This window comes from Gallinula chloropus (assembly GCF_964237585.1).
Source record: "Gallinula chloropus genome assembly, chromosome: 3".
NCBI classification, from domain to species: Eukaryota; Metazoa; Chordata; class Aves; order Gruiformes; family Rallidae; genus Gallinula; species Gallinula chloropus.
The window spans coordinates 38,010,029-38,035,310 of NC_140087.1; the positions used below are offsets into that span (position 1 = coordinate 38,010,029).

At 38.2% G+C, this 25,282-nt stretch overlaps 1 protein-coding gene across 1 annotated transcript; it reads left to right on the forward strand.

Moving 5' to 3' along the window:
* Positions 1–272: 272 nt before the first annotated feature.
* Positions 273–21,674, forward strand: CEP43 (centrosomal protein 43; the record flags this gene model as incomplete). The annotated part of the gene is made up of 12 exons (XM_084261380.1): positions 273–377; positions 5,917–5,970; positions 7,372–7,426; positions 8,075–8,163; positions 9,567–9,701; positions 10,456–10,539; positions 15,683–15,900; positions 18,932–19,041; positions 19,610–19,678; positions 20,346–20,385; positions 21,080–21,173; positions 21,600–21,674. Exons 1-12 carry the CDS (start codon positions 288–290, stop codon positions 21,672–21,674), a joined length of 1,113 nt encoding a protein of 370 aa, XP_084117506.1. The 5' UTR covers positions 273–287.
* Positions 21,675–25,282: the final 3,608 nt, after the last annotated feature.

Sequence of the window (25,282 nt, forward strand, 5' to 3'; positions counted from 1 at the left end):
TAAGGCCGCCTCCCGCTTCAAACTTCCCGCCCCCCGCTCGCGGCGCCGGTGGCTGCGCTGCCTATTCACCGCCGCAGTTTCCAGGCGCTGCGGCCGGCGGAGGTGTTAGGTGATCGCAGCTTCTCTGCCTTTCTTTTCGGACCGGTACTGAAGGTGTCCAAACGGTCCGCCGCGCCTCGTTTCGTCGGGTCCTCTGCTGGGTTGGTGCCTCTCCCTGTGGCGGAGGCGAATCTGCCGGGCTCGTCCTGCCGCTAGCGCGGTTTGGGCGGTTGTCAGGGAGAAACAAGATGGCAGCCGCGGCGACGGAGGAGGACACGGAGCTGCGAGATCTGCTGGTGCAGACGCTGGAGAGCAGCGGGGTGCTCAATAAGATTAAGGTGGGGAGGTGGAGAGCCTCTCCTCCGCGCACGACTCGCGCAGCGAGGCGGGGGAAATGCTGGCTGGCGCCGGCGGCGGCGGCTAACGGCCCCGCGAAGCGCGGGGGCGGGGCTGAGGCTTGCTGGGCTTCGTCCTCTCTCGCTGCCGCTTCGAGTCGGTGTTCCTGGCTGGGGCCCTCTCTCAACGCTACGGCCTGGCGGTGGCGCCTGCTTTCCCCCGTGGTGCTCCCCGGCCGCTCGGCCTGGGGTTCGTCGAGGAGCCGGGTCCAGCCTGCCGTGCGTGGTAGAGCGGAGCCGAGCGCCCGAGGCCTGACCGCCGCATGAGGTCTGCCCGGGGGCCGCTGGAGTCGCAAGATATCCCAGCCGGGGAGGGGGAGAGGAGCTCTTGGCCGCTGCAGGGAGTCCGGCTGTGCGGTGTCGCCCACGTAGGTACTGTGTGGCCGGCGAGAGCTCTCTTACTGTTGCCAGACGCAGTGGAAGCGTTCAGCTACCGGGTGGTGTGGGTCAGGGTGGATGGAGCTTGTCTCTGCTTCGATATGAAAAGCCCCTGTTGAAAATTGGAAGCAAGAGTTCTTGGAAGTCGCTATTTAAACATTGTTCTTGAGAGTGGGTTCTTGAGCTGTGTTTTGGAGGCTTGCTGGGCAGGCTGCTTGACTACAGGGCACAACTAATGCTATGCTAAGAAAAATATATGGCAGATAGTGTTACAGTGGAGCATACATTACTTCTAAGCCTGTGGTATAGCTAGACCTTGTGTCAGAAAGGATATGAAAATTGGTTCTGTGGATTGTCATTCAAGTTAGAAGCTTTAAGTAATAATTACTGTGTATAGCAAGAGCTGCACATGTATGGAAGAATAAGAACTTCCTTCCAAGCTAAAGGAGAAATGAAGTTTGGATTTCAGCTCAAGGATGGTGGCCTTTATCCACACTGTCATGTTTTAAGCTGTCAAGAGGTGGATGATCATTGCTGGTTATTTCACAAACAGTTCAACAACTTAAGTGCTTTATGGAAGTGAGCATCTGTTCATGTACTTGGATGTCCACAGTATTTTTGGGCTAGTTGTCATACTTTTCAACAAAATACTATTATGAAATATCTGTTCTTCCATTTCAAATGGGTAATCCCTATTTAAACTACACAATTATATAAAGATTCTACCTTGTGTAACTGTGTTTTGAGTTGGGAAACTGTTTTTGAACCTGCCAAGTAGGCCTTTTGGGCCACTTACTAATCTCTCACATAGTGTTATCCAATAAAATATGGTGATAATAATTGTATTTTGAAAAAATTCACATAATGTGAGCTGTAGTTACTTAATACCAGTCTTTGCATAGCATGCAAGGTTTTGTACTATGATTTCCAGCTTGAGTTTTATGTAAAAATATGTATTGTAGTCTTCACTATCCTATAATCCTAAAAGCGTGTAGGATCCAAAATGCTGTAAGGTATCCTTAAAGCAAACTAGCAAATAACTTCAGAACATAGAAAATGCATTCAGTCTACTGTGTTATGTCTCCCTAATACAAGGAGCTACTGGTTTAGTCATAGGTATGCCTATGGCTAAGGTTGTTCATTTGAGGAATTAATTTGTGGTGTTTTTTTCTTAGCTGTAAACCTTAATTGGAATGTGATTTTTGACTGTTGATTGATAGTGGTAATGACTTACAGAATTTGTTCTACTGGTACCTGACAAAAAGCCCATTGTCTTCCAGATTAATTAAGGTTGAACAAGTCTTTAAATCATCAGCTTTTAATTGAAATTTGATTACTTAAAAAGTTGCTGTCATCCTTCTATTATAGTAAATTAAACACAGTTGACATCAACAATGTTTATCTATTGTGTATCAGTATATTGTTGTTATGTGGTAAACTGAATGAACACTTACATGTTTTCAAAACAGTTGTCTATTTTATACTACATAAGGAGCACTAACCTTTTTTTTTTTCTTAAGAAGGATGATGCTAGAAAGCTAACTATAATGTATTTGGGACTTACTGCAGTAGATATGTTAAAGAGAAAAATATATGGTCAGCATATAGCTGAATTGATATGAAGCACTAAGATAAAAGACAGCTCTAGAAGGATTAGGATGCAAGAGGGATCATTGGACAGAATGTATTGGGCTGTCTGCTAAAAATTTTTGTAACATAATGACTAATTTTTAGAAAGGAACTTAACTGTGATGCCTTTGTGATGTGATTTTATATGCATTACAATTTATTAGTTTGAGGTTAACGTCTCTTATGTATCTGAAAAAAATTATTTGTATGACGTTTTAGAAGTCTCTTAATAAATTTTCTATTTTCCTTAGACTTTGAGTACTGGATTGTTGAATGAAATCATAGTGTGAAAACTGGAGTATGTGTAAACATACTTGTCACTTACAGTTGAGAATTTCCTGTCTTCTCTAAGCTGTATTGTGTGTATATAATTTGCTAATCATTGAAATTAATCTGATGGATAGGACTGCTTCCTAATGAATTCTGTAAACATACAGAATATAATTGGATGTGTGTACTTTAGTGAAAGTTATGACTGGTAGTGTGTAGTGCATACTGTACAAACGGAGATGATGATCTCTCTTGAAGAGAATCTTTCTCTCTCCTAGGGAAGCTGTCATCGGAGCAAGAAGAGCCATTATCCTTTATACTGTGTTACTTTGTTACCATACTTTGTTTTAGCTTGTATCTTTTAATATCTTTATGTTCTGGGAAAAAAAGTTTATGGCACCCTGATTTTGCATCTTTGGAACTTGCTACAAATGAGAGATATTAGCATCACCAATAATGCCTTTGGCCAGCTGATACTGCTTTTGTTAATTTTTTTGCTATTCAAAACTTAGACAGCTGAGGTACTTGCAAATCATTTGTTGTGAAAAATAGTAAAGATACTGTCTTTAAAGTGGGCTGTGAACTGCGTGTGCGTAGGTCAGTTAAAATTGTCCTATTTGCTTTCTCATCTCAATTACACGTACTATAATGAACAGGGCTTTTAAATGCCTTTGAATTACTGTTACCTGTCATGAATATGCTTTCATGTAATCTCCTGTTTTCAGGGTCTTGTGGGTTTTGTGGTTTTGGGTTTCCTAAAGTAGTTCATATCTTAAATAATTAATTTCTTAGAATCAAGAGGAATCTTTGTCTTTTATGTAACATTACTTATAAGAATAACTTAAGTAAAATACAACCGTTTAAAATTACTTCAGCTTGACTAGCTGAAATTCAATACTTAAATATCAGTATGGTTCTTTTTGTCGATGTATCCTGCTTTAGGAACATAAGAATGAGAACTGCTTCTGACAGGCAGAGTAAGCCTGTGGTAAATACAGCTGTAGGTGCTTTGAGTTTATGGCTTTTAGGTGTTGATTACTGCCTTTGTGGCATGGATTCTTCCTGTTTTTCCATCATTCTTCATCTTTATAATTATGCTGCCACCAAGTTTAACTTTCTTACTCAATTGTTCCAGTTTCAGTTTGGATAGAGTTAATTTTCTTTCTAATAGTTGTTATAGAGCTGTGGCTTGGATTTGAGATGAGAACAGTGTTGGTAAGATGCTGGTGTTGTGGTTGTTACTAAGCAGTGTTTACCAAGTCAGGACTCTTCAGCTTCTCATGCTACTCTACCAGTAAGTAGGCTGGGGGTGCCCAGGAAGCTGGGAGTGGACAGCGCCAGGGCAGCTGACCCGAACTGGCCAAAGGAATAGTCCACACTATATGTTGTACTTGGTGTATCAACTTGGGGCCAAGGTGGCGGGGGGTGTGACTGCTTTCAGGGCTGAGCTGGGCATCAGTCATCATGTGGGGCTGACGTTCCCGTAGCAGGAAGGCACAAAGTTGCCTCTGTGTGGCTTAAAAAAAAGTATATGTTCAGTTGCTTAAATTAGTTAAGAAGGATGGTTAGCTTGTACATTTGGCAAGATGAAAATTATTCCATGCTTTCTGCTAATGGGTCTTTGGAAAGAACCAGCCTGCCAGAGCAGGATTACCTGGAGCAGGTTGCACAGGATTGCATCCAGGTGGGTCTTGAATATCTGCAGAGAAGGAGACACCACAGCCTCTCTGGGCAGCCTGAAGCAACTTTGTTCTACAAACTCACAATCCCGACCCATAAAGGGGTTTACCCCTACCCACATACAACAGCTAGTCTGTTTTATTTTGAACAGCTGCTGTAGTCTGTCTTGTGAATGAATTGCTATTTTTCTTGTCCTCTTACATAAGTATTCTTGGTTTCTGTGGAATCAGTGGGAAAGAACATCAGCCTTGCAACCATTTGAAGTTTTTCATAGTGACATAAGACTAAATAAACACGTTTTATTGGAAACTAAACATTATTATTACAAAATCAGTTTATATTTAAATGTAATGGGTTGTAAGAAGATTTGCTGTACCCCTGCACCTGATAAAAAATGTGACTGCAGCATCAGTATGACCATTGCATAGATCTGAGTAAGCATTTTATGCTTCTTTTGATGGGAAATCTTTTTAACATTTTTGCATAGGTGTCCAAAGAGGGCTATGCTCAAGAAGGAAGTCTTTATTTTATTTTTCCCATGAAAGAATTATTTTTTTTTGTATGTGTGGGACCAGCTGAGGATAATCCCATGTTTATTTATTTTTCACAATATACATGAGAAAATCCAGTCACTCTTCATGTTGTTCTTAGTTATGGAAATCAGTTTTTATTTCAAAGCTTGTTTTTTTCTTTGTTCTTGAAAACTGGCATACAGAGCAGCCCTGCCTTTTACTGTTTATTACTGCATTGTTATCTACTGGCTACTTCAAAGTGTAAGATTAAAAGTTGATTAAACTACTTCATCAAATGTAATATTTATTGTCCATTTGATATGCTCAGTGAAAGACGTAGAAGAACTGTGATGTTCAAAAAAATACTAAAAAGTGGGCAAGACTTAAGTTTAAATATTTAAATAGTCCTTAGAAGAATTCTGATCCTTGGTATTAAGAGTTTCAAAATCAGTTAGGTAAAACCTCACTACAAGAATATTTGAAAGATTGAAATCAGATGCTTTTCCTTGATAGTTCTGTGTCTTTGATTGTGATGTGACAGGAAATCATAGGATTCTGTATATCTTCAAATAAGTTTTTAAAATGTACTGTCAAAAGCTTCAAATGTTTTTATTTCCTGAACAAATGGTAAACAATGAAGTGTAGGTGTTTCAAAGGTGTGTGAAAGAGATGGATTTTTAACTCTCTGAATAAATTAATAGAAGCTAACTAATGTAGGTAATGTGGAATATTCTTGTGTATGAAAAATAATTTAGGAAGTCTTATATTAAATCCATCATTCACACCCCTCTCCCCCACCCTGTGCTATTGAAAACGCTTCTTTCTCTGCCTCAAGTCACATTGCCTGTAATCTTAAGTGTCTTAATTGCACTGATGTAGATTACAATCGATGCCAAATTGCTTGAGGAGAAAAAAAACAGTTGTTAAGCTACTTGCTGGCTCTCTGTGTTCTGTTTGCACAGGGAAAACAGTGCTTGTAGAAAGGTGATTTTTTTTGGTTTTTTGTTTGGCAGGCAGAGTTGCGAGCAGCTGTGTTTTTGGCATTAGAAGAACAAGAGAAAGTAGAGGTAAGAGAAACTCAAATAAAATCAGCATCTTGACAGTTCTTCATGTTAGAATTAAATATAATAGCTGTAATGTCTTGTGTTTATGAAGTGTAACAGGAGAATATTATGTATTACTGCATAAGAGCTTAAAGAAACAAAACAGACTACCAGGGTGTTTCCTTATGTTGAGAAACAGGAATTGTATGGAATTTTGAAACCTCTAGCTTTAAGTAGCTCTCTCTGATGGTTTTATATTGATTCTGTCCAATTGACCAGAATAACTAAATACATTTTCCATCAAATAGCTTCTTAAAAAAAAAACTAAAAAAAACAACCCACCCAAGATTTTGTCAAATTGGAGTAACTGAAACAGACATAACTGTGACATTAGTAAGGAGGGGAAGTAGTTCTTTCATGGTACGAGATTCTGTGTTCCAGAAATCTAGCATAAGATTGCTGAAGAAGATGTAATGGCAGAGAGATATAACAGACCAGTGCCATCTCTTACAGGAACCTTCAGCATAATACAAAGTACCCAAAGAACAACCTTCCGGACTATCTAGAGAGTAATATGGCTAAAGAGAGATTTACTACAGTTGATCTCTGCTCTCTCATCTTTCAAAAGGCTTGAATGTATCATGATATTTTCATTCTGCACTGTAGGGACACTGGAAATTTGTTAATACTTATCACTGCTCTGAATGTCAAGATACATTTCTTAATTCACATAGTGCTTTCTCATGTGCATTTACATGTAGTGATAAATATCTAAACCAGACCCTTTTCTTGAGTTAGGTTCTTACCCAGGATATTCTGACGTGGTAGGAATGGCATTTACAATTTGGTTTGAAAAATCCCTGAATAACTTTGACAAACCCAAGCATAGCACATTGTGTTATCTCTGTTTAAAAATCAAAGTTGAAGAGGGCAAATATAACAAGGAATAAAACCTATTTCTGTAGTATCTTTGAAGGTCTTTTAAGTAGTAGAAGAGTAATACTGACTTGTGAACCACTAATTAGCACAGTCTGCACGTTGTCTAGATGATGTGTAAATTCCCACTTTTTTTTTTTAAAAAAAAGGGACTGAATTTCCTTAAACTTGGCACTATATTAAAGGAGCAAGTTGGGAAGATAACCTCTTAACTTGCCTTTTGAATCATTAATTAAATAAAAATCAGTATGCTATTAAGAATTTTACTGAAATCAGCTCTGTAGCTATTGAAACAGTTTTAATTTGCAGTTTTTTAAATATAAGTTCCTACATCTTGTAGGTATTAAAATTAATACACAGGTAGGTTTTGAAGAGGTGAATTACATGTGCTGGGCATCATTGTGGAACAGTGAACACCAGAATACCAACTTTGGTACTTTCCAGTGAGGATGATGTTAATTACTGTTTGGTTTTTGCCTTTTTTGACAGAACAAAACACCTCTGGTAAATGAAAGCTTGAAAAGTTTTTTGGGTACAAAGGATGGTAAGTTCTTTGTTTAGCATACTTCTCAAAATACTAGAAATGGGAAATAAAGGATTAAACCTTTGAATCTTTTAACAGGACGTTCTTCGTGATATAAAGGATGCTTTTGTGTCTGTCACGTCATAACTGCTATTCATTCAGAATTTAATTAATTCTATATTTTTTAAGTGAACATTGCTGAAGTTTTATTTTTTACTGAGATGACTAATGCATTTAAATTAGTATTTCATGGTGAGTTATGATTACCTTAACTGAGCCATTCTAGACCAATGGAAACAGTAAACAGTGAAAAATCACTGTAAAGGTGCAGCAGTGAATGAACACATAGGAGAAATGCCAAAATGATGTATTTAAAACAGGTGGTTAGTTTTAAAAAAATAATCTTACACCTGAATTTTGTAAGTAGTCTGTATTTATGTTCCTGCAGCATTGCTGATGTAATTAATTTTGATATGATGGCTGTGCTAGAAATCAGGAAACTTAAATACAAATTATCCACGTGGTGGTAGTTTGCTGAATGTCTAAATTACGTTTTTAGAAGTATTGAATCAATGTGTATGTTCATACTGAAGCCATCTTAATGTTAAATCTTTGAAGTAAGAATTGTTTCCATCCAGTATATTTTTGCTCTTCTTATTTCTTTTTTAGGTCGCTTGGTAGCAGGTCTTGTTGCAGAATTTCTACGATTTTTCAATCTTGATTTTACATTGGCTGTTTTTCAGCCTGAATCAAGCACAGTAAGATTTATTTGTATGCTATACTGATTGTTTGGGTAGCATATGTTAATTTTGAATTAGCAAATCATGTAACAGTATGTACAACAGAATAATTCTGCAATGTTTTTTGTCATTAATTTTACTGTCAATGATACTGTTAGGAGTTTTACATGAAAATTACAGTGTCAGTTATCTACTCTGAGAGAAATTTCAGCGAAACAAAGGACTTTGCAAATGCATATGACAAAAAAAAGATTGAATAGTTCAGTTGGAAGGGACCTACAGTGGTCACGTAGCCCAACTTTTTGCTGTTAGGCTCTTGATACTGAGTTAGAGGGTTTTCATCATGTTTGTCCCTTTCTCTCTTTTTATGATATAAAGGTTTTAACAGTAAATTTACGTTGGAAACAGTTCCATTTAACAGAAGAATTTCTTTACATCTCAAATACTCTTTTAATATCAATTAGTTAATTTATTAAAAAATCCAAAGTCAATTTACTTTGTTTCTCTGAAGTTCATGTTTCTTAGGAGCATAATGAAAGAAAAATCCTGTAAGCCCTTGTCCTTTGCCAGATATCTTTAGCTGCATTTATTGCACTGGGACACATCTCTGCCTTCCTTCAGTATTTGCTTGACCAGTGTTTTGATGGGAAGTGTCACTAAATAATAGTAAGTTTTCAGATGAATGGTCCCTTTTGCAGTATTGCCATTCTGAGGTTACGCCTACCAGCCTGGACTTGCTGCAGCATTCTGCTTCTGCTGTCCTGTCAAGTTCATTTTTTAGAAGTGTATTATTCTTGAATTTTTTCCTGTCCATCTTTTTTTTTTTTTTTTGGCTGATACTGAATTATTTTCAGTGTCTGTTTCACTTAAAAAAAAAAAAACAAAACCCAACAAACCCACTCAAAACCAGAAACAGGAGTAGTTTGGAATTCAGTATCAGAAATGGTTTGAACAGAAACAGGAATGAAAGTAATTCAGTATCAGCCAAAAAAGCAAGTGTTGACCTATGCTGGTGTACTTCTATATGCACAGGAATGGAGTCTCTCTACAATCTATGAATTTGGTGGAACTGCTGGATAGTTGTCCTAGGATCCACTTTTAAATGTGATAGGCTAAAGTAATGTGACTGTGTAATTCCTTAACTTCTGAAGCACGCTAATAACAAATGCTTGCATATTTAAAACACCTTTGGAAGGCCTGTAATAAGTTCAGGTACTGATCAGAAGTAAATGATGCTATGGGTTCTCATTACATTAGTCCCCATGTGATAAAGAAGTCTAAATAATCACTGTCAAGTCAAACTATTGCTGTGTTAAATAAGACCAAAAAGCTTTAGGAGTTATGTTACAAATATATATTGTGTTTCCTGACAGTTATTTCTGTTTTGTGATTTATTGTCTACATTTTTTTCACCCCCCCAGCTAAATGGCCTTGATGGTCGAGAAAACTTAGCTCGAGACTTGGGAATTACAGAAGCAGAAGGTACCGTGAGTGGTCCTCTGTTGTTGGAGGTTGTTAAAAAATGTCAGCAGAAAAAGATTGCAGGTAGTGCAGAAGTAAGTAGTGTGAACGTGTAACTTCTTTCTTTGTAATTCTTTATTCATTTTCTTTTCAATGATTAATTACCTGAAATTAATAACACCTGACTATTGTACTATTTTACTGTTTCAAGTCTTTATTATATGTTGCCTTCAACATAACTTCGCAGAAAACAATGCTGAAAGATAATGACAATTGTACTACTTTTAATGCCATCCTTGTACTCTACTAATATTCTTTTTCAACATAGCAACATAGAATCACCCCAACTAAATGACACAAAATACTGTTTCATTTGTTTTCAGATTTCTAATGTGGCTTGATAAGCTTTTTAGCTGTACCTATGTTGTTTGCCATACTTCTAACATGAATATGACATGAAAAGCCTAGAATTGGTTTTGTCGAAAACATTAAAGCTGTTCTGAAACTGCATTTAAAAGCAAACAGACAGAAGTATTGACCTACCTGAAGGTTATGCAGTAATACATTAATGGAATACATAATTAAGTTGTTAAATAAATGAATGAAATCCAGCCAAGAGCTTTGATTAGCATCTGTCATGGTTGTGGCTCAAAAGAAAATCTCTACACCTAAAATGCATTTAGTACCATGATGAAAGCTTAAATTCAGAAGTAGTTGTCATAGACTTCTAACAGCAGTGTGGTGTCACAGTTGACATGCTGTGTGAGTGAAGATGGTAGCCTTGTTTCTTGTTGGATGGTACTATGACAAAATTCAGTATATTTTAATAAGCCTTTATTGGATTCCTAGATGGCTCCAGTTCTAAGTGATAGCCTCTGCGCCACATCAAAATCATCTGGTGGAAGATCGAGTACACACCTTATACCAAGTAAGGTAAGATTGTTTATATATAATGAAACAGGTTCTTAACATACGTGGGTAAAAGGCGGCACTCCTATGAAACTTCAGATACAGTGGCATTCATTTAAATGCTCTGTGAAGTCTGTACTTTTCTGACTGGGTAGATGACAGTGCATATGTGGAGTCTCCAAGACAGGCAGCTTGGAGCTAACTTGTCTAACAGGCAGCTGGTGATTGCTGCTTGGGTATGATAAGGTGTTAGGATACAACTGTCTTTGTGTTGAGGTGGGAGGCTTTCTTTTTTGCTTCCTGTTGGCACAAAATCTGTGTTGACTACCATCTTCCAGGCTTCTCATACTCCTTTACATTGGACTGGAACTGGTCAGCAGGTTAAAAATTAGAGGGAAGTACAGGGTGCAGAAAGGGGCATGATGACTTAGGTATCTTTTTCACAAGAAACCAGCTGCCCATTACACTCACTGTGTTAAAAAAACAACAAAAAAAAAAACCCAAACAAAAGCTCACAACACACCCCCCTCCCCAACAAGCAAAAAACCCCAAACTCACTAAACCCCAAGTAAACCAACCCTGATTCAAGTGCTAAAGTTTGTTCAGATTATTGATGTGATCTGATTACATAAAAAGTTTTAATGGCTTTTTGTCAAGCTTACTAGAAATAACTTAGAAGCTTTCCAACTCACTAATGAAAGCTGAAAAATATAACATTGCATCGATTTTGTTGTTAGTTCATTTATTTGTGAGAGGGAGTGATAAGGATAAAAGAAAATTACATGGCAGCTCAGTTTTGATCTGTTTAATTTTATTCCAGTTCTTTTTTTGCCATGCAAAACCAGAAATCTATACAATTTAAACAGCAAACATCATTTCAAGATGAAATTCTTTATTAATTGCTGTGCTTCTTGATACTGTCTTAAAAGCTGTAACTGACCTTACAATGGAAATTCTAGTAATTTCAGACCTGCTTTAGGAGAAAATAATTCTTGCTTGGTGCCAGATTTTAAAACAAAACAAATCCCCTAAAAATATCTGAATGTTTATTAAATATCACTGTTACTAATATTGTTGCTCCATACCCGAGTCCCTACTTTTCTCTTGAGGTGGTTATAGCTTAACTAAGAAGCGCTGCTGTTGATGAGTTGGAAAGCAAATATTCCATTTTCCCTTGCATATACTTTTTATCTTTAGGTTTAAATTACTTTATGTGAAATAACTAGGTCAGAAAGAGAAGAGGTAAGTGTTTTGTTATATAAGATATATATGATTACATATTACGTTGTTATATACTTGTCTACAGGAGGAAAAAAGTAGTTTCAGTAGCTCGTAAATTAAATCCAGTTTCATAGGAGTTTTTTGTGGGTGTGCATACACGTCTCAAGGCCAGTCCAGCCTCTGTCTGGTATGAATCTTACTCCTTTATGTCTGTTCTTGGTGGAGCTTTTTGCAATGAAGTTATACCGTTGTGGTTTGTTTGGGGTTTGGTTGTTTTGGGTTTTTTGAAACTTCTGTCCTTTTTGCAGTGTTTGAACTTGGCCAGCCAGCCCTAAATACATCAGCTGGGGGAAGACAGGCATACAAATTCAGAGAAGTATATCTTAAGACTTGTTTCATTAGGAATCTAGACTAGTAAGAATGAGTTTTAAGTTATGCCTGGGAATTCTGCTTTAGAGGAGGTATCATGGAGTAGTTACAGTCATACCTGTTTAAGAACAGGAATAAATCAGTCTTGGTTCTTTGGCTACACATACAGACTGGGGGATGAGATGCTGGAGGCCAGCCATGCAGAGAGGGGTTTGAGAGTCTTGGTTAACAGCAGGTTAAACATGAGCCAGTGATGTGCCCAGACAGCCAGGAGGGGCAACTGTATCCTGGGGTGCATCAAGTACCTCACCCCAAGTGCTGTATGCAGTTTTTGGCAGTGCAGTAGAGGAGGTACATAAAAATATTGGAGAGTGTCCAGAGGAGGGCAACGAGGATGGTGAAGAGTCTGGAGAGGAAGTCTTATGAGGAGAGGCAGAAGTCCCTTGGTTTGTTCAGCCTGGAGAAGGCTGAGGGGAGATCTCCTCATGGTCGATGGCTTCCTGATGAGGGCTAGTTAAGGGGCAGGCACTGATCTCCTCTCTTTGGTGACCAGTGATAAAACCTGACAGAATGGCACAAAGCTGTGACAGGGGAGGTTCAGGCTGAGTGTTAGGAAGAGGTTCTTTACTGAGAGGGTGGTTGGGCACTGGAACAGGCTCCCCAGAGAAGTGGTCACAGCACTGAACTTGGCTGAGTTCAAGAAGCATCTGGACGATGCACTCAGTCCCACGCTCTGACTTGGCTGGCCCTTTGTGGAGCCAGGAGTCAAACTTGATCCTTCTGGGTCCTTTCCACCTCAGGATATTCTATGATTCTTCTATCAAATTGTTTGGGCCTGAACAAAACAGGAACTCCTGTACCCAGCTCAAATAGTACTGTCCAAGTGGAGTAGAAAATAAACATAAACCATGTCTGAATGATTTCCAATGATTAGTGCTGTTTTCCAGAAGTGATTCTGTATTGCAGTTTGTTGTGTTCTTCTCTGAAGTGGTCAGAATTCTTTATCAGGTGGCTATTTACTATTTAAATATCTATGAGTCCATAGATGCAAAAGCTTCTTCTGGTGACTGACTTCAACTCAATGATCATGATCATGACTTGTCGTGTGGATAATGGCATTTTTTAATGTGCATTTACTTACTCCTCAATAAGTGTGTGGACACAGGAAAGTGATTCTAAGTTTTATTCTAAGGTCTGAGTTTTAGAGAAACTGCCAGGTAGGAGTGTTTAGTTCTGAGCAAGAAGCATTCCAGCTGTGGTAAAAGATGATTCATTGAACCATGTTTCCTTTAAAAAAAAGGAGTTTTGTGCATTGTCAGAACATCAGAGGTTAAGAGTTGAACACTTGAAGCATGCAGCAGCCACCAAGGTGGTGCTAAGAGCCCCTTCATTTACATGCTCTTTCTGATGTGATGAGGTTGCAGTTAGGATAGAATTTCCAACAAGTTAGAATTTATATTCTTTATACCTATCTTCTGTGGCAAGCAAATCCTCATTCTATTGCAGTAAGAAATAGATAAACACGTTCTGGAAATACTTTTCATAATATATTTTCATGGAGGATTCAGCAATATATTGGAGTCTTGGAAATGGAGAAAATTGGTTTCTGTATGGAAGTTTCCTCACAGAAAGAGCAGTTGGTTGGACTGCATAGTCCTCTTAAGATAAGTAGTGGATATCTTAATGGGACTAGGTCTTACATATTTTAAAATATTTTTTCCCCCTGGTGTTATGTCTGCTTGGAGAAAGCAGGATGAGAGAGTATTCTGCCTGTGCAACATACCTGGAGTAAAAATAATGTAGGAGGAGGAAATTTTAGCCAGTTCCAGCTGAAGCGAGGTGGGAGTTAGTAGAACAGTCTAGATAGACTTCCTCATCGAAACTTGAGATTCTCTGGTGGTTTTTCAGCAGACCCGTGAGCTCAGCTGGTTCTAACTGTGACTTGGCAACCAGTACATACAATGTAGAAGGGAACATGGTAGGAGACACCAAGACCACAGCTCTTGGCAGCAGCAAAGAATTAAATTTGTTTAAGTGAAAGTGTGAAACCACACTCCGAGTTATCTTATTAACGCCATTAGCCTGAAACCCAAGGTAAGGCATGTTGCTCTTTGAACCCTTACCCATGGTTAACCTATCACTACAATTTGAAAGTAGTTATTTCACTTTAGCAAAATTTTGCAATATATGAATTCAAGCAAAGGTCAACTGTTGGGCTTCTAGTTTCTCAGACAAGATAACAGCAGCGGCTCATTCCCTCAGAGCCCAGAAGAGGGAAGTAGCTGTAACTTCCCTTTTACTCCAGTCAGAGTTTCACTAAGATCTTAATTTTGAACAATAATTCTGTTCCTCTAGGATAGAAAATTAAAATATTGTTGTTACTATCACTTATAGGTATAAGTACTTTTTGTACCCTGGAAGATCTGAACTGCTGCCAGCAACTGAATGTGGTTCTGTGACTGAGATAGAATGACCATGGTAGCCCTTCCTCAACTGCCATGGCCTATAGTTTGATAATTTTACTTCAGCTTTCTGAATGAAAGTTAATGACTGCTAAAGACCTACTTTGAACAGTGCAACCCACATATTGGTTATCTTGAATAAAGAATACTGTTGGCTTTGTTTCAAAACTATTGCTATTTTTAGTGTTCGGGAAGGTAGTATAATAAATAGATCTTTTCATTGGCTTAATTGTAGTAACTCTAGGGGTAAATAAAAATTTTAGTACTGCTTTCTAGGTAGCAAAATGCTGTTGTTTAAAAATCTTTTTGGTGGGTTTTTTTTAAACCACAGCTTGATTGAGGTAAACTTTGAATGTTGTTGTTGAGGCCACGAAGTTTTGTGAAGATACGACGTGAACTGTATTACTTGATCTTAATGTCAGCGTATAGAACAGTCCTAACAGGCTTGAGCGTCTGTGGGACTGATCCATAAACATGATATGATAACTGAAAGTTAAGTACATTTAAAGTATCTTGTTTGTGTCACTTTTCAGTATTTGGAGGGAGAAGGTGTCATTATCTGCAGTCGTGCTTGCTGCTCTAAATCTTAATATATTGCAGAGAACACCATTTAATATGAAAGTTAAAGGAATTTGCATGGGTATAAATAGACTTCTTTTGAAGGCAATGGCTGTAACTAAAAACATTGACTTATAGTTGGGTTGCAAAAGAACACTAATAAAGCATCATGTGACTTTCAGGTTGTAAACCAAACTAACTCCCCTATATTCAAAGCTAAGAGGTAAGAATCAGTCTATATGTAGACTTTATTTGATGACCAAGACCTTGTAAAAATGGCTGCTCTTAGACTAGAAGTGATCTAGATAGCAAAGCAATGCAGAAGATTGGAAAAAAAGTTTTATATACAGCAACAATAATGAACACTTCATTTCTGAATTGATATAACAACTTTTTATGATTATTGATACTAATAAATTCCTGAGAAGTACTAATAAATTTAACTTTTTAAAAAGTGATGGTAGGTGTATATTATGTGGTGTTTATATCACCACTTATTGTATTATAAGACAAATACTTATTCCTTTCAGTAAGAGGTTTTTCCTTTGTCTTTCAAGGCTGCTGAAACCACTCCAAGTGATACAAGTGTGTCATCAGGGGAAGCAAGCAAAAGAAGTATTCATTTTATGCCTAATGAAACAAAACTAGATCCTCAACTAGAAAACAAAGACTTAAATACCAAAGAAAAAAGTGATCCCGGTGTGGATGAAGATGATGTAGAGGGAGATTCTTTTTTTGATGATCCTATACCCAAACCAGAAAGAACTTATGGTTGGTAAGTAACATGTATGTTCTACTTCAGACCGATTTCTTTTTTCTTCAGTATGCTTGCACACCTTTTGAAACCTAGCTGATGTTTGATTATTCACGCTTTTAGGAGTGTTTAGATCTGGTTTAGAATATTTTGTTTCTGAAATGTGCATTTCTATGATTGTATGATTCTGTTCTTCGAAATGTGCAGTGACATCTGCGATCTCTTGGGTGAATCATGAGTGGAAAAACTTACTGCTTTAAGGTACATCAGTTACATTATATAGAATGTCCCCAGCCTATTTCACATTCTGGTGAAGGTGTAAACTGGCATCAGAAACTGAGAATAAGGAAAGCTTTCTTGCAGGTGAGGATTTCCTCTTCACATTGCAGCACCTTTTTTCTGCAGTTCTGTTAAGTGGTGTTACTTCTGCATATGTCAATTTTGCAGACACTTCTGAAGGGCATTTTTTATTGTTCATCTTCAGAGTCTGATGACTGAAAAGTACTGTTTGAAGCAAGAACTAGTGACTACACTATGCAACAGCTTTGTTATAAAATTGGAAAGCCTATCCTTGTGTTGTTGTGTCATGTTACCTTGAAGCTTAGTTTAGATATCTGTGTTGAGAAGTGCTGCAAGGTTGTTTTGTGGTGGTATTTTGCTGTACAGGAGTAATTGGAAATTGACTCTCAGCTAGTAGAGGTTACCAGAAGAGATTGAAGAAGCATTTGCAAGTCAGTTTGACAGTAGCTCCCCTCATGTGAACTTCTACCTCTACACTGTCAACAGTGGACAGAGCAGGGTAATGATGATCAAAAAAAGTTTACAGTAGACACTCTTGGAATGGGATTATTCTGGTGAAGCATAAAGCAGTCATGTCAGGTAAACAAGGTGTCTTTCTCAAAAAGCCCATTAATTTACTAGAATGATTACTTAAAATGCTGCTTTAGTTGGTTGTATATGAAGAGCAGATTTTTTTTCTTCAGTGTGGTGATTTTTCCCTGGAAAAATTGTGTTACAAATGGCCTTATTATAATGGGTTTTTTCCCTATTTTTTCTGATTTGAAATATCACTATTAAAAGTATGTCTGATTGTGTTTACTCCTTCTTAGTCAAAAGCACATTTAATTAGCATTTAACCCAAATCTAACCATCATAACAGGTAGTTGTGTTGCCATGAAATAGATTTAAATGATAACTTGGGAAAAGCAGAAAGGGCTGGGAGAATTTCTGGAAAATAACATTTACTAATTTCTTAATGTTCAATCATTTTCATATGACAAGAAGGGAAATGAATTTTTAAATTGGGTAAACATAACAAAGACACAAACTTTTGGAACGGCTCCAGTGGAGAATCAAGAAGACGGTGGAGGGCTGGAGTATCTCTCCTATGAGGACAGACTTGTTCAGCCTGGAGAAGAGAAGGCTCCAAGGAGAACATACTGTAGCTTTCCAGTACCTGAAGGGGCCTACAGGAAAGCTGGGAAGGGGCTGTTTACAAGGACATGGAGTGATAGAACAAGGGGTAATAGCTTTAAGTTGAAGGAGGGTAGATTTAGATTAGATGTAAGGGAGATATTTTTCCCTGTGGGGGTGGTGAGGCACTGGCACAGGTTGCCCAGGGCAGTTGTAAATGCCCTCTCCTTGGCAGTGTTCAAGACCAGGTTGGATGGGGCTTTAGGCAACTGCCCATGTCAGGGAGTTGGAGCTAGATGATCTTTAAGGTGCCTTCCAATCATTCTATGATTCTATGAAAGTGAATTACTTCAAATAGACCATCCAAGAAAAAGATTCTTAATTATTCAGTGAAATAAGGATCTTTTTCCTAGTGAAGATGCTCCGTTATAGAATGAAATATTTCCAAAGTACATGTGTCTGTAGTAGTCACAGTCCACTGAGTAGCACTTCATCTCATAATGTTATTGTGAAGTAGACACAGTAACGTACCACAGTAAGGTTTGCTGACTATGTTAATAATAAATGAGCTAGCAACTAATTGTAATTGAGCAGTGTCTGCTGAGTCTTTTGCTTCTACCCCCCTGGCAGTTCCACTAGAGCAGAAAAAAGAACATACACTTCAGGTAAAATCCCTTTGTGGTCTGTTGTGCTGGTGTGCCTGAGTCCTGAAGGATGCAGGAGAGGTACCAGCATCTCCTAGTTTAGAAAGAGGTAAATACCTTATGGCAGCTTTGTCCTTTCCTCTAAGAAGAGTGCATTGCAGAGGAAGGGAGCAAGCAGCCACTAGAGACAGTAAAAGATGATTCAAGCTCTCATTGCCCTATGTTTGAGCTGTTTAAAATTTTGGAGTGTTTTAATATGTGATGGTATACATGATATTTATATATATAAAAATACATAGAGATGTAACGAGTGATTCAAATGTCTAGTAGTAATAGGAATGGAATCACAGTAGCAAACAATTTTCCTCTCTGATAGTGTTTCTTCATCATTGTGAGTGGTATTTCAACTCGACACCTCAAATATTTGAGTGGAATAGGTAGTAAGTAGCCAAGGGAACTTTAGCAAGTGATGATGAGATCTGTCTTACTATAATTGAGAGGTTTTCATTCTGTGAACTCACTGATTTTAGGATTAACAGTTTCATCTTTTTGTTGTAAAACAAACTAAATGTTGATTTACATGTGAATCTTTCTTCTTTTGGCTGCGTTTACATGTGGGTGTAATGACAGGCCCCTTGATAACAGTAGTCATGAAAGTACAGCAGCTCTGTCTGTGAAAGAAGGCAGGCAGAAGTCTTTGCATAGGTGAGAAAATGGCTTTCTTACCTAATGTCGTGATTGATATTTGTGCCAGTAAACTGCATCCTGTTTTTAAGATTGCAGAACAAATAGTCCTTTCCCCTTGTGCTTTTTGATGTAAACTGTTGTTCTAGTTTTATGACGGTTTAGTAAGTAATAGAAAAGAAAGTCACTGTGTGGACTGCTTATTTGTTTAGTGATTATTGGGTTTTTTTCTGTTTGGTTGGGTTTTTTATGTTCGTTTGTTGTTTGGTTGTTTTTTGTTGGGTATTTTTTGTTTTTTTTTTTTTCTTTAGGAAAACTGAAGCTAATAAAGCAGGAGGTCTAGCGTCCCTTTCTGATGCACCACCTCTAAAAAGTGGGTTAAGCTCCCTGACTGGTGCACCTTCGCTAAAGGAGCCTGACAGTAAGTTTTCATATGGTTTTGTGTTTTGATGAATGTAGGAGATGATTTCCTGCCATGCAGTGAATGCTCTACAAGTTCAGATGCGAGTGTGAGTGAGAGAAGCCCCTCTGTGTTGCGCTTCTGGTCGTAACGTGCTTCAGGTGCATTTTTCACCAAGTGACCATGCTGTTGTTGATATATTATGCTGCCATTGGGGCATCTTATGTCTTGGATCATGAAATACTCATCTACACTCCTTTCTTTGTGTGTGTATAGAGCAATTTCCAGAAGTATAAAATTCTACAGCTCAGTTTTTCAATTGAAGTTAGCTCCCTCCTTTGTATTGTTATTTTACGTTATTTGCACAAGTTCTTCAGGGTTAGTTATTTTCATATTGTAAAACCTGTCCCTGAATACTGGGAGATTGTCCCATTTGCTCCTTACATTTTTTAAATGTTAAGAGTTTATACCTGAAAATACTGTACTTTCAAATTATGTTAGTTAGAGCACTTGTTACAAATGGTTGATGAGTATGTTTTAGAGAGCCACAAGTCAAATTTCTAATATAAATGCTTTTGTTTTGTTACAGACTTGAACAGAAACTCTGTTTTGAAAGACCTGCGGTTGGTGAATGCAAAACTGGGATCACTAGAATTAGGCGAGTAACTGCTAAACATGAAGCTCTGATATTTTTAACTGTAGATTCTGACCTGACTACTTAGAGGTATCTGAGAAACTGAAATACACACTTCTATGACTCTATTTAACACCATTGTGAAACTCAGTGGAGTTAAGAGGATGATCTGATCAAAAGGAATACAGAAACGTGAAAACTGGTGTCTTGATGTGATTTCATTCGGTGCATATATTTGCTAATATCAAGTGATAAATTTTGCTGTCTAGCTTTCTAAGAAAAGGAGAGGGGGGGTATGCTTGCTGAAGAAGATAGCCAGGCAGGTTTTTACTGTTTTCCAGTGGCATGTTTACTTGCCCTTCACACCTTTTAAAGTTACCCTCTAACCTTTAGGAGCAATATGAAGATAATGTGATATAGGAAGTATCAGTCCACTCTCAAAACAGATCTTCCAAGTATTTAAATTTTGTCTTCAGCAATGTGATCGACATCCTGAAAATGTATGTTTCTGTAAATGAGATTAATTAATGACAAACATAAACTCAGTTTCTCTTCCTAATCTGCATAGGTAATTTAATCTACTCCCATGTTTGCTGGGCGTCAAACTATGTATTTTGGTGTAGGGATAGATTCTTTGCATTTTCTGAAGAGAAAACTTGTTATTAATTAATACCTTTTTAAAACTATTTAGGAACTGGAGATGATGATGAGTATGCTGATGACTTTAACAGGTAAGAGAACGATGGTGCTGCGATAGCATATCATTTCATGTATTTCAAGCATATCCACTAGGCTATATGAATGATTTCATAATTTAGCTAGTCACTATTGATGGCATCTGTCAGTATCTCCGAACCCCTTTAAATGTCAGCTTGCTGTTTTAATATATATAGTTACAAATTTAAAAAAAAACAACCCAACCCAAAAAACCTAAACCAAACAGATCACTTTTGTGTAGGTGGTAATGAATTTCTTAAAAACCTGGTTCTGACTTTTAAGATCATGAAAAGTTGTTGCTTTTTTGTGGAATGTGTTTGGTTGTGAGTTTGTTCCTGAACCATGCACTTAATGTTTTAACACTTTAATTAATGCTGTTAGACAATGAATATGGTGTATATCTAAATGTTCAACTTAAAGCATCTGAAATATTCAGTAATAAATACTTAACAGCCTCATCTTTATGATGGGAAGGTATTGGTTTTGTAAACTGCAGGATTGAGGCCTAAGTATTTATCAATATTTATCATAGCCTCATCTTGGTAGAAAGGCTTTAGTTCTTAAAGGATTTTAAGTGACTTCATAATTAACTTGCTGGGAGGTGAAATCCAAAGCTAATGTCAATTACAAAGCAAAAGTGAATGTAATACCTGAACGTTGAAAAAGAAAGTCTTAATCCTATGTTTATGGGTTTTTTTCTCCTTTTAGTACTAGTCATCGCTCAGAAAGAAGCGATATCAGCATTGGTGAAGAAATAGATGAAATTTCTGTGGAAACAGAAGAGTCAAATGCCAGCGATAAAGTATGATTCTTTTAAATTTGTTGTTCTTGATGCTCTTCTGATATTGGCTTTTTTTTATCTGTCTGTGAAAGAATGTGCTGTTATTGTAGGTTCCTAGGATTACTACTGAACTTGTATTGTTTGTTCTGGTATTTTTACAACTAGTATTCCTGCTCAGTTAGATATTATACCAATTAAAAACAAAGCTCCAGAAGAATTGCTCAGTAGCCCGATTCACTGACTCTTTAGGCATCTAAGATGTATTTGAGACTGGTTTAGCATCCAGCGTAGGAATGTTTTATCTGTTTAACTCAAGATCCATCTGAGCTACTCCTAAACGAGCATGAAATCTTCAACTGAAGACAAAAAGATGGGATGCTGTATGAAGGAATACAAGAAATAATGCTGGGTTTATAATTTCTGAATGTAATTTTGTTTATTTTCTAGCTTGAAGGCATCACGCAAGACCATACCATTTCTCAGTTAAGCGATGTTGCGGATTATCTGGAAGATGTGGCATAGAATTGGACATCAAAAATGTTTCATTGTGCTGGACTAGAAGACTGCTGTGGACTGTTAAATTCAGACAATCACTTTTTGCTGGAATGTCCACTCCCTATTTGTGCCTTGTGTTTCAAAATGACTGTAGGTGGAGAAGGCTTTTAAATATTCGTAACAAGAACTGCATGAAACAGTGGGTTCCCCTTTGAGTCTGATACCAGAACTATTTTCTTCATTTGGTTCGGCCAAACCTTTTACAGCAGGAAGTGGATTTTCCAAGCAGAATGATGTCCATTGCTGGCAGTGGGCATAATAAAAATCAATTTACAAGAGAACATCTATGGAGAGGCATGTGGCTTTATTGCACTGTTATAATAACAGTCTGCTTTTTTTTTTTTTTTAAAGATAACCAAAGCAAGAACCTTCAGAGGTCGTGGTTCAACTCAACTCTTCTTTTAACACAACTTTGTCAAGTCAGTACATAGTAGATATTTATGGTAACTCTAGCCACAATACCTAATTGCTCCAGACTTACTTGAAACTGCTGTTTTTCAGACTCTTCTGAAAGTTGGACTTTATATTTTTTAAAGGCATATCAAGTTGAGAGTATCTAAACTCTTACAACTAAATTTAGCTAAACTTAGGAGCTAAATTTAGCACTAGTCTTAACTCTGAATATTCTTGTTTAAATATGTTTGTCAGGCCATTGATGTTAGGACCTACGCTGTTTTTATATATGATCATTTCATTGATGTTGTCTGTTGTTAAATCACAAGAAGCAATTTTTTGTAAAGATCCACAAATCATTAACTGAATCTTTTTTTTGAGTTTTTAACAGTGTGGTAATGGTTTGTGGAGCTTTTATCAGTGAGGGCTCTTCATGTGCTGTCAGCTTACTTTCATTCTTGAAAAGCCTTGTTATGTAAAAATGAGCGCCAAAAAGTGAAGCCACTAACCTTCTGTTCTTCAGATTGACTGCTGTACAGAATTAAATCCAAATATTTAAAAATACCATACCGAAGACGAAATGGACACTAAGTTCTATCTAAGAGCAAATTCTTGTATTTTTCATTATAGTCTTGCAAAAAAACCAGGGTCAGTAATGGAAATATTGACAGTTCTTTAATGATGCTATTGTACATGGCGCTGCTATGATATATAGGTCATGGACATTTGTAATACTGAAACGAGACTTCAAAATGTGCACTTTCTGAACGTTGCAAACACATTTGGAAAATAGACATGTAAGTAAATATAAATAATTTAAACTTTTTTAGGCTTTGTAACATTTTTCAGGAGCACTGTTGGCCTCTCAGTGGTCATCACAGTGAAAGTAGCATGCTAAGCTGAAGCCGTTGGTTAAGCAGGTAGAGCTACTGAGAGCTCTGGATGCTGACTTCAGTTAGGTTTTGCACTGGCCCAGCAGCCATGGAGCAGTGTTGGGAAGTCTGGCTTGTACAGTACATCAGTGATTTGAGAGGAGAGACAAAATGTGTGCCTTTTATTTATGTGCATCCCAAAATAGCCAGCGGAAAAGCATCATAACATTTAGTCATGCTGTTAACTTTTGTGCCATACTGTAGCAGCTGAACCCAGAGTGAGAATTTTTTCACCCCCAAAAAAAATAATTAAGGTGCCATAGAATTCAAATAGCAGCAGTGTTGTAACACATGCTGCATCCTGTTTAGAGGAAAAACAACTCCTTTTGAGTATGGGGGAACCTGTGCCTCAAGATACTACGTATGAAAAGTTTGGTTTAAGCTTTTTTCTTATTTTTCTTTAAGAACAACAGTATGTTTGAAGGAAATAAAATTCCACTTGGACACCTGGGAACAATTGACTTATAGCATTGATTTTAAAGGTGTATGGAATAACATAGAGGCAGTGTTGTTTGCTTTTTTTACATGTCCCAGGCAAACATGACGTTCTGTTACCTGTAGGATATGTGGCAATTTATCATACCAAAAGAAACAAAACTTTTATTAAATGATTTCTAATTGCATTTGAAGATGTGGCCTTTTAAAGAACTAATCAGATATTTTAAATGTTAACGTGACTTTTGTTGTCATTGTACCTTGGGGGTCAGTTGGAGGCCTTGTGCTTTGGCTGTAACTTCAGGAAATGCCAAAAAGTGCTACGTCTCCATCCTGTTTCTCCTATGGGCTTTTACTGAATTGTGTATAATAATTCAAATGGCAAAATAAAACTCTTGTGCTGGCTAAATTGTATTTTTGAGTTGTCTTGAACCAAAAGTCTTAGCAGTTTGGAAATTCAGGAAGCCCTGTGAGTTTGGGGGGGGGCTCTCTTGAAAAATGGGGCTTTTTCAGAGTTACTCAAATTGCAGATGAGAATGTGTGCATGCTTGGGTTTCTGCAAAGCCCAAAGGAATTTGCAATTCCTGAGAAGTTGAAATTGTAAGAGACGCAGTTTTGGTAGATTTGTAAGTGATGTTGGTCATCCTGAGGCTTAATCCTCTAGAGACTAGCTCCAATGAGCATAACATAACTTCCAATGTATGACTGCCTTGATTTCTACAAAATAAAAAACCCCAAGCCCGAGCTATTCAAGGTCACTGAGTTACCCAAAAATTCAACCTCTGACAGAACTGCAGTGCACACCAGAAGCTGCCAGTTCCTTTGTGCCAGCAATGAATTCTCCAAATGAAAATGAGAAGGGAAAAAGAAGTTGAAGCCCAACTGCCAAGCCGCAGACCTTAGCGCTACCCAGAGCAGCTGCTGTGGCCTACAGGAGCCCTCATTCCCTGCAGAGCCCTGGGGAGGATGTGGCAGGCTGGGTGCAGGCTGTAGCTCCTCTGGAGCTGGGGGTAAGCCTGGCCTCACCTGCAAGGAACTGTACTCTGCTCAGATCTCTGCTTTGCCGGCTGAAGCAAGCTGCCCAGGAGGGCAGAGGTTCTTTGGAGCCATTGTAAGGTTGGGTGAGACCCCCAACACCATGTGGAAGGAGGCTGTGGCCAGAGGCAGTGTTTGACCAGGGGAGCAGTGGGATTCCCAGGGAGGAGAAAACAGAGCTTTCTCTCCAGCTGCAGGTGCTTATGGAGGGAACTGTAGAGCCCTGACATCAAGAAGGGGTGAGTTTCATTGGGGGATGTAGCTGACTATGGTGTTGGAGCCAGTGAGGCTGCGACAGGTAACAGCAGCCAGGGACTTCCTTCTGCAAAGGGAGGAAGGCACTCCCTCTGCCCATCAGACCCCTTTGTTCCTTGCCTGAGCCTACCTCTGGTGATGCTGGTGCCAGGGGTAGGGCTTGGGGATTCTGTGGCTAGGGTACCCCCTTTCCTTTGCAAGGGAAAAGTAAGATGCACCTCCTGAAGATGATTATTTTTGCTGACAGACTTGCTTACCCTGTGAAGAGTTTAAACTAGGTTTGGTGGGCATGCAAAACCAAAGCCTCTGCTATGTGGGAGTTGAAGGGGGCGCACACAGGAGCGTCTGAGGGACGCTTGCCTTGTGGCAAGAAATCAAGGTGACTGGGATCATCTGCGGTTCTTCTCCACAAGCATGCAACAGAACAAGCAAGAGGAAATCTGTTCAGTCACAAAGCTGTGACATTGCTGGGATGACAGGAACGTGGCAAAGCAGCTTGCACAAGCGGAGTGCTGCAATGGCTGG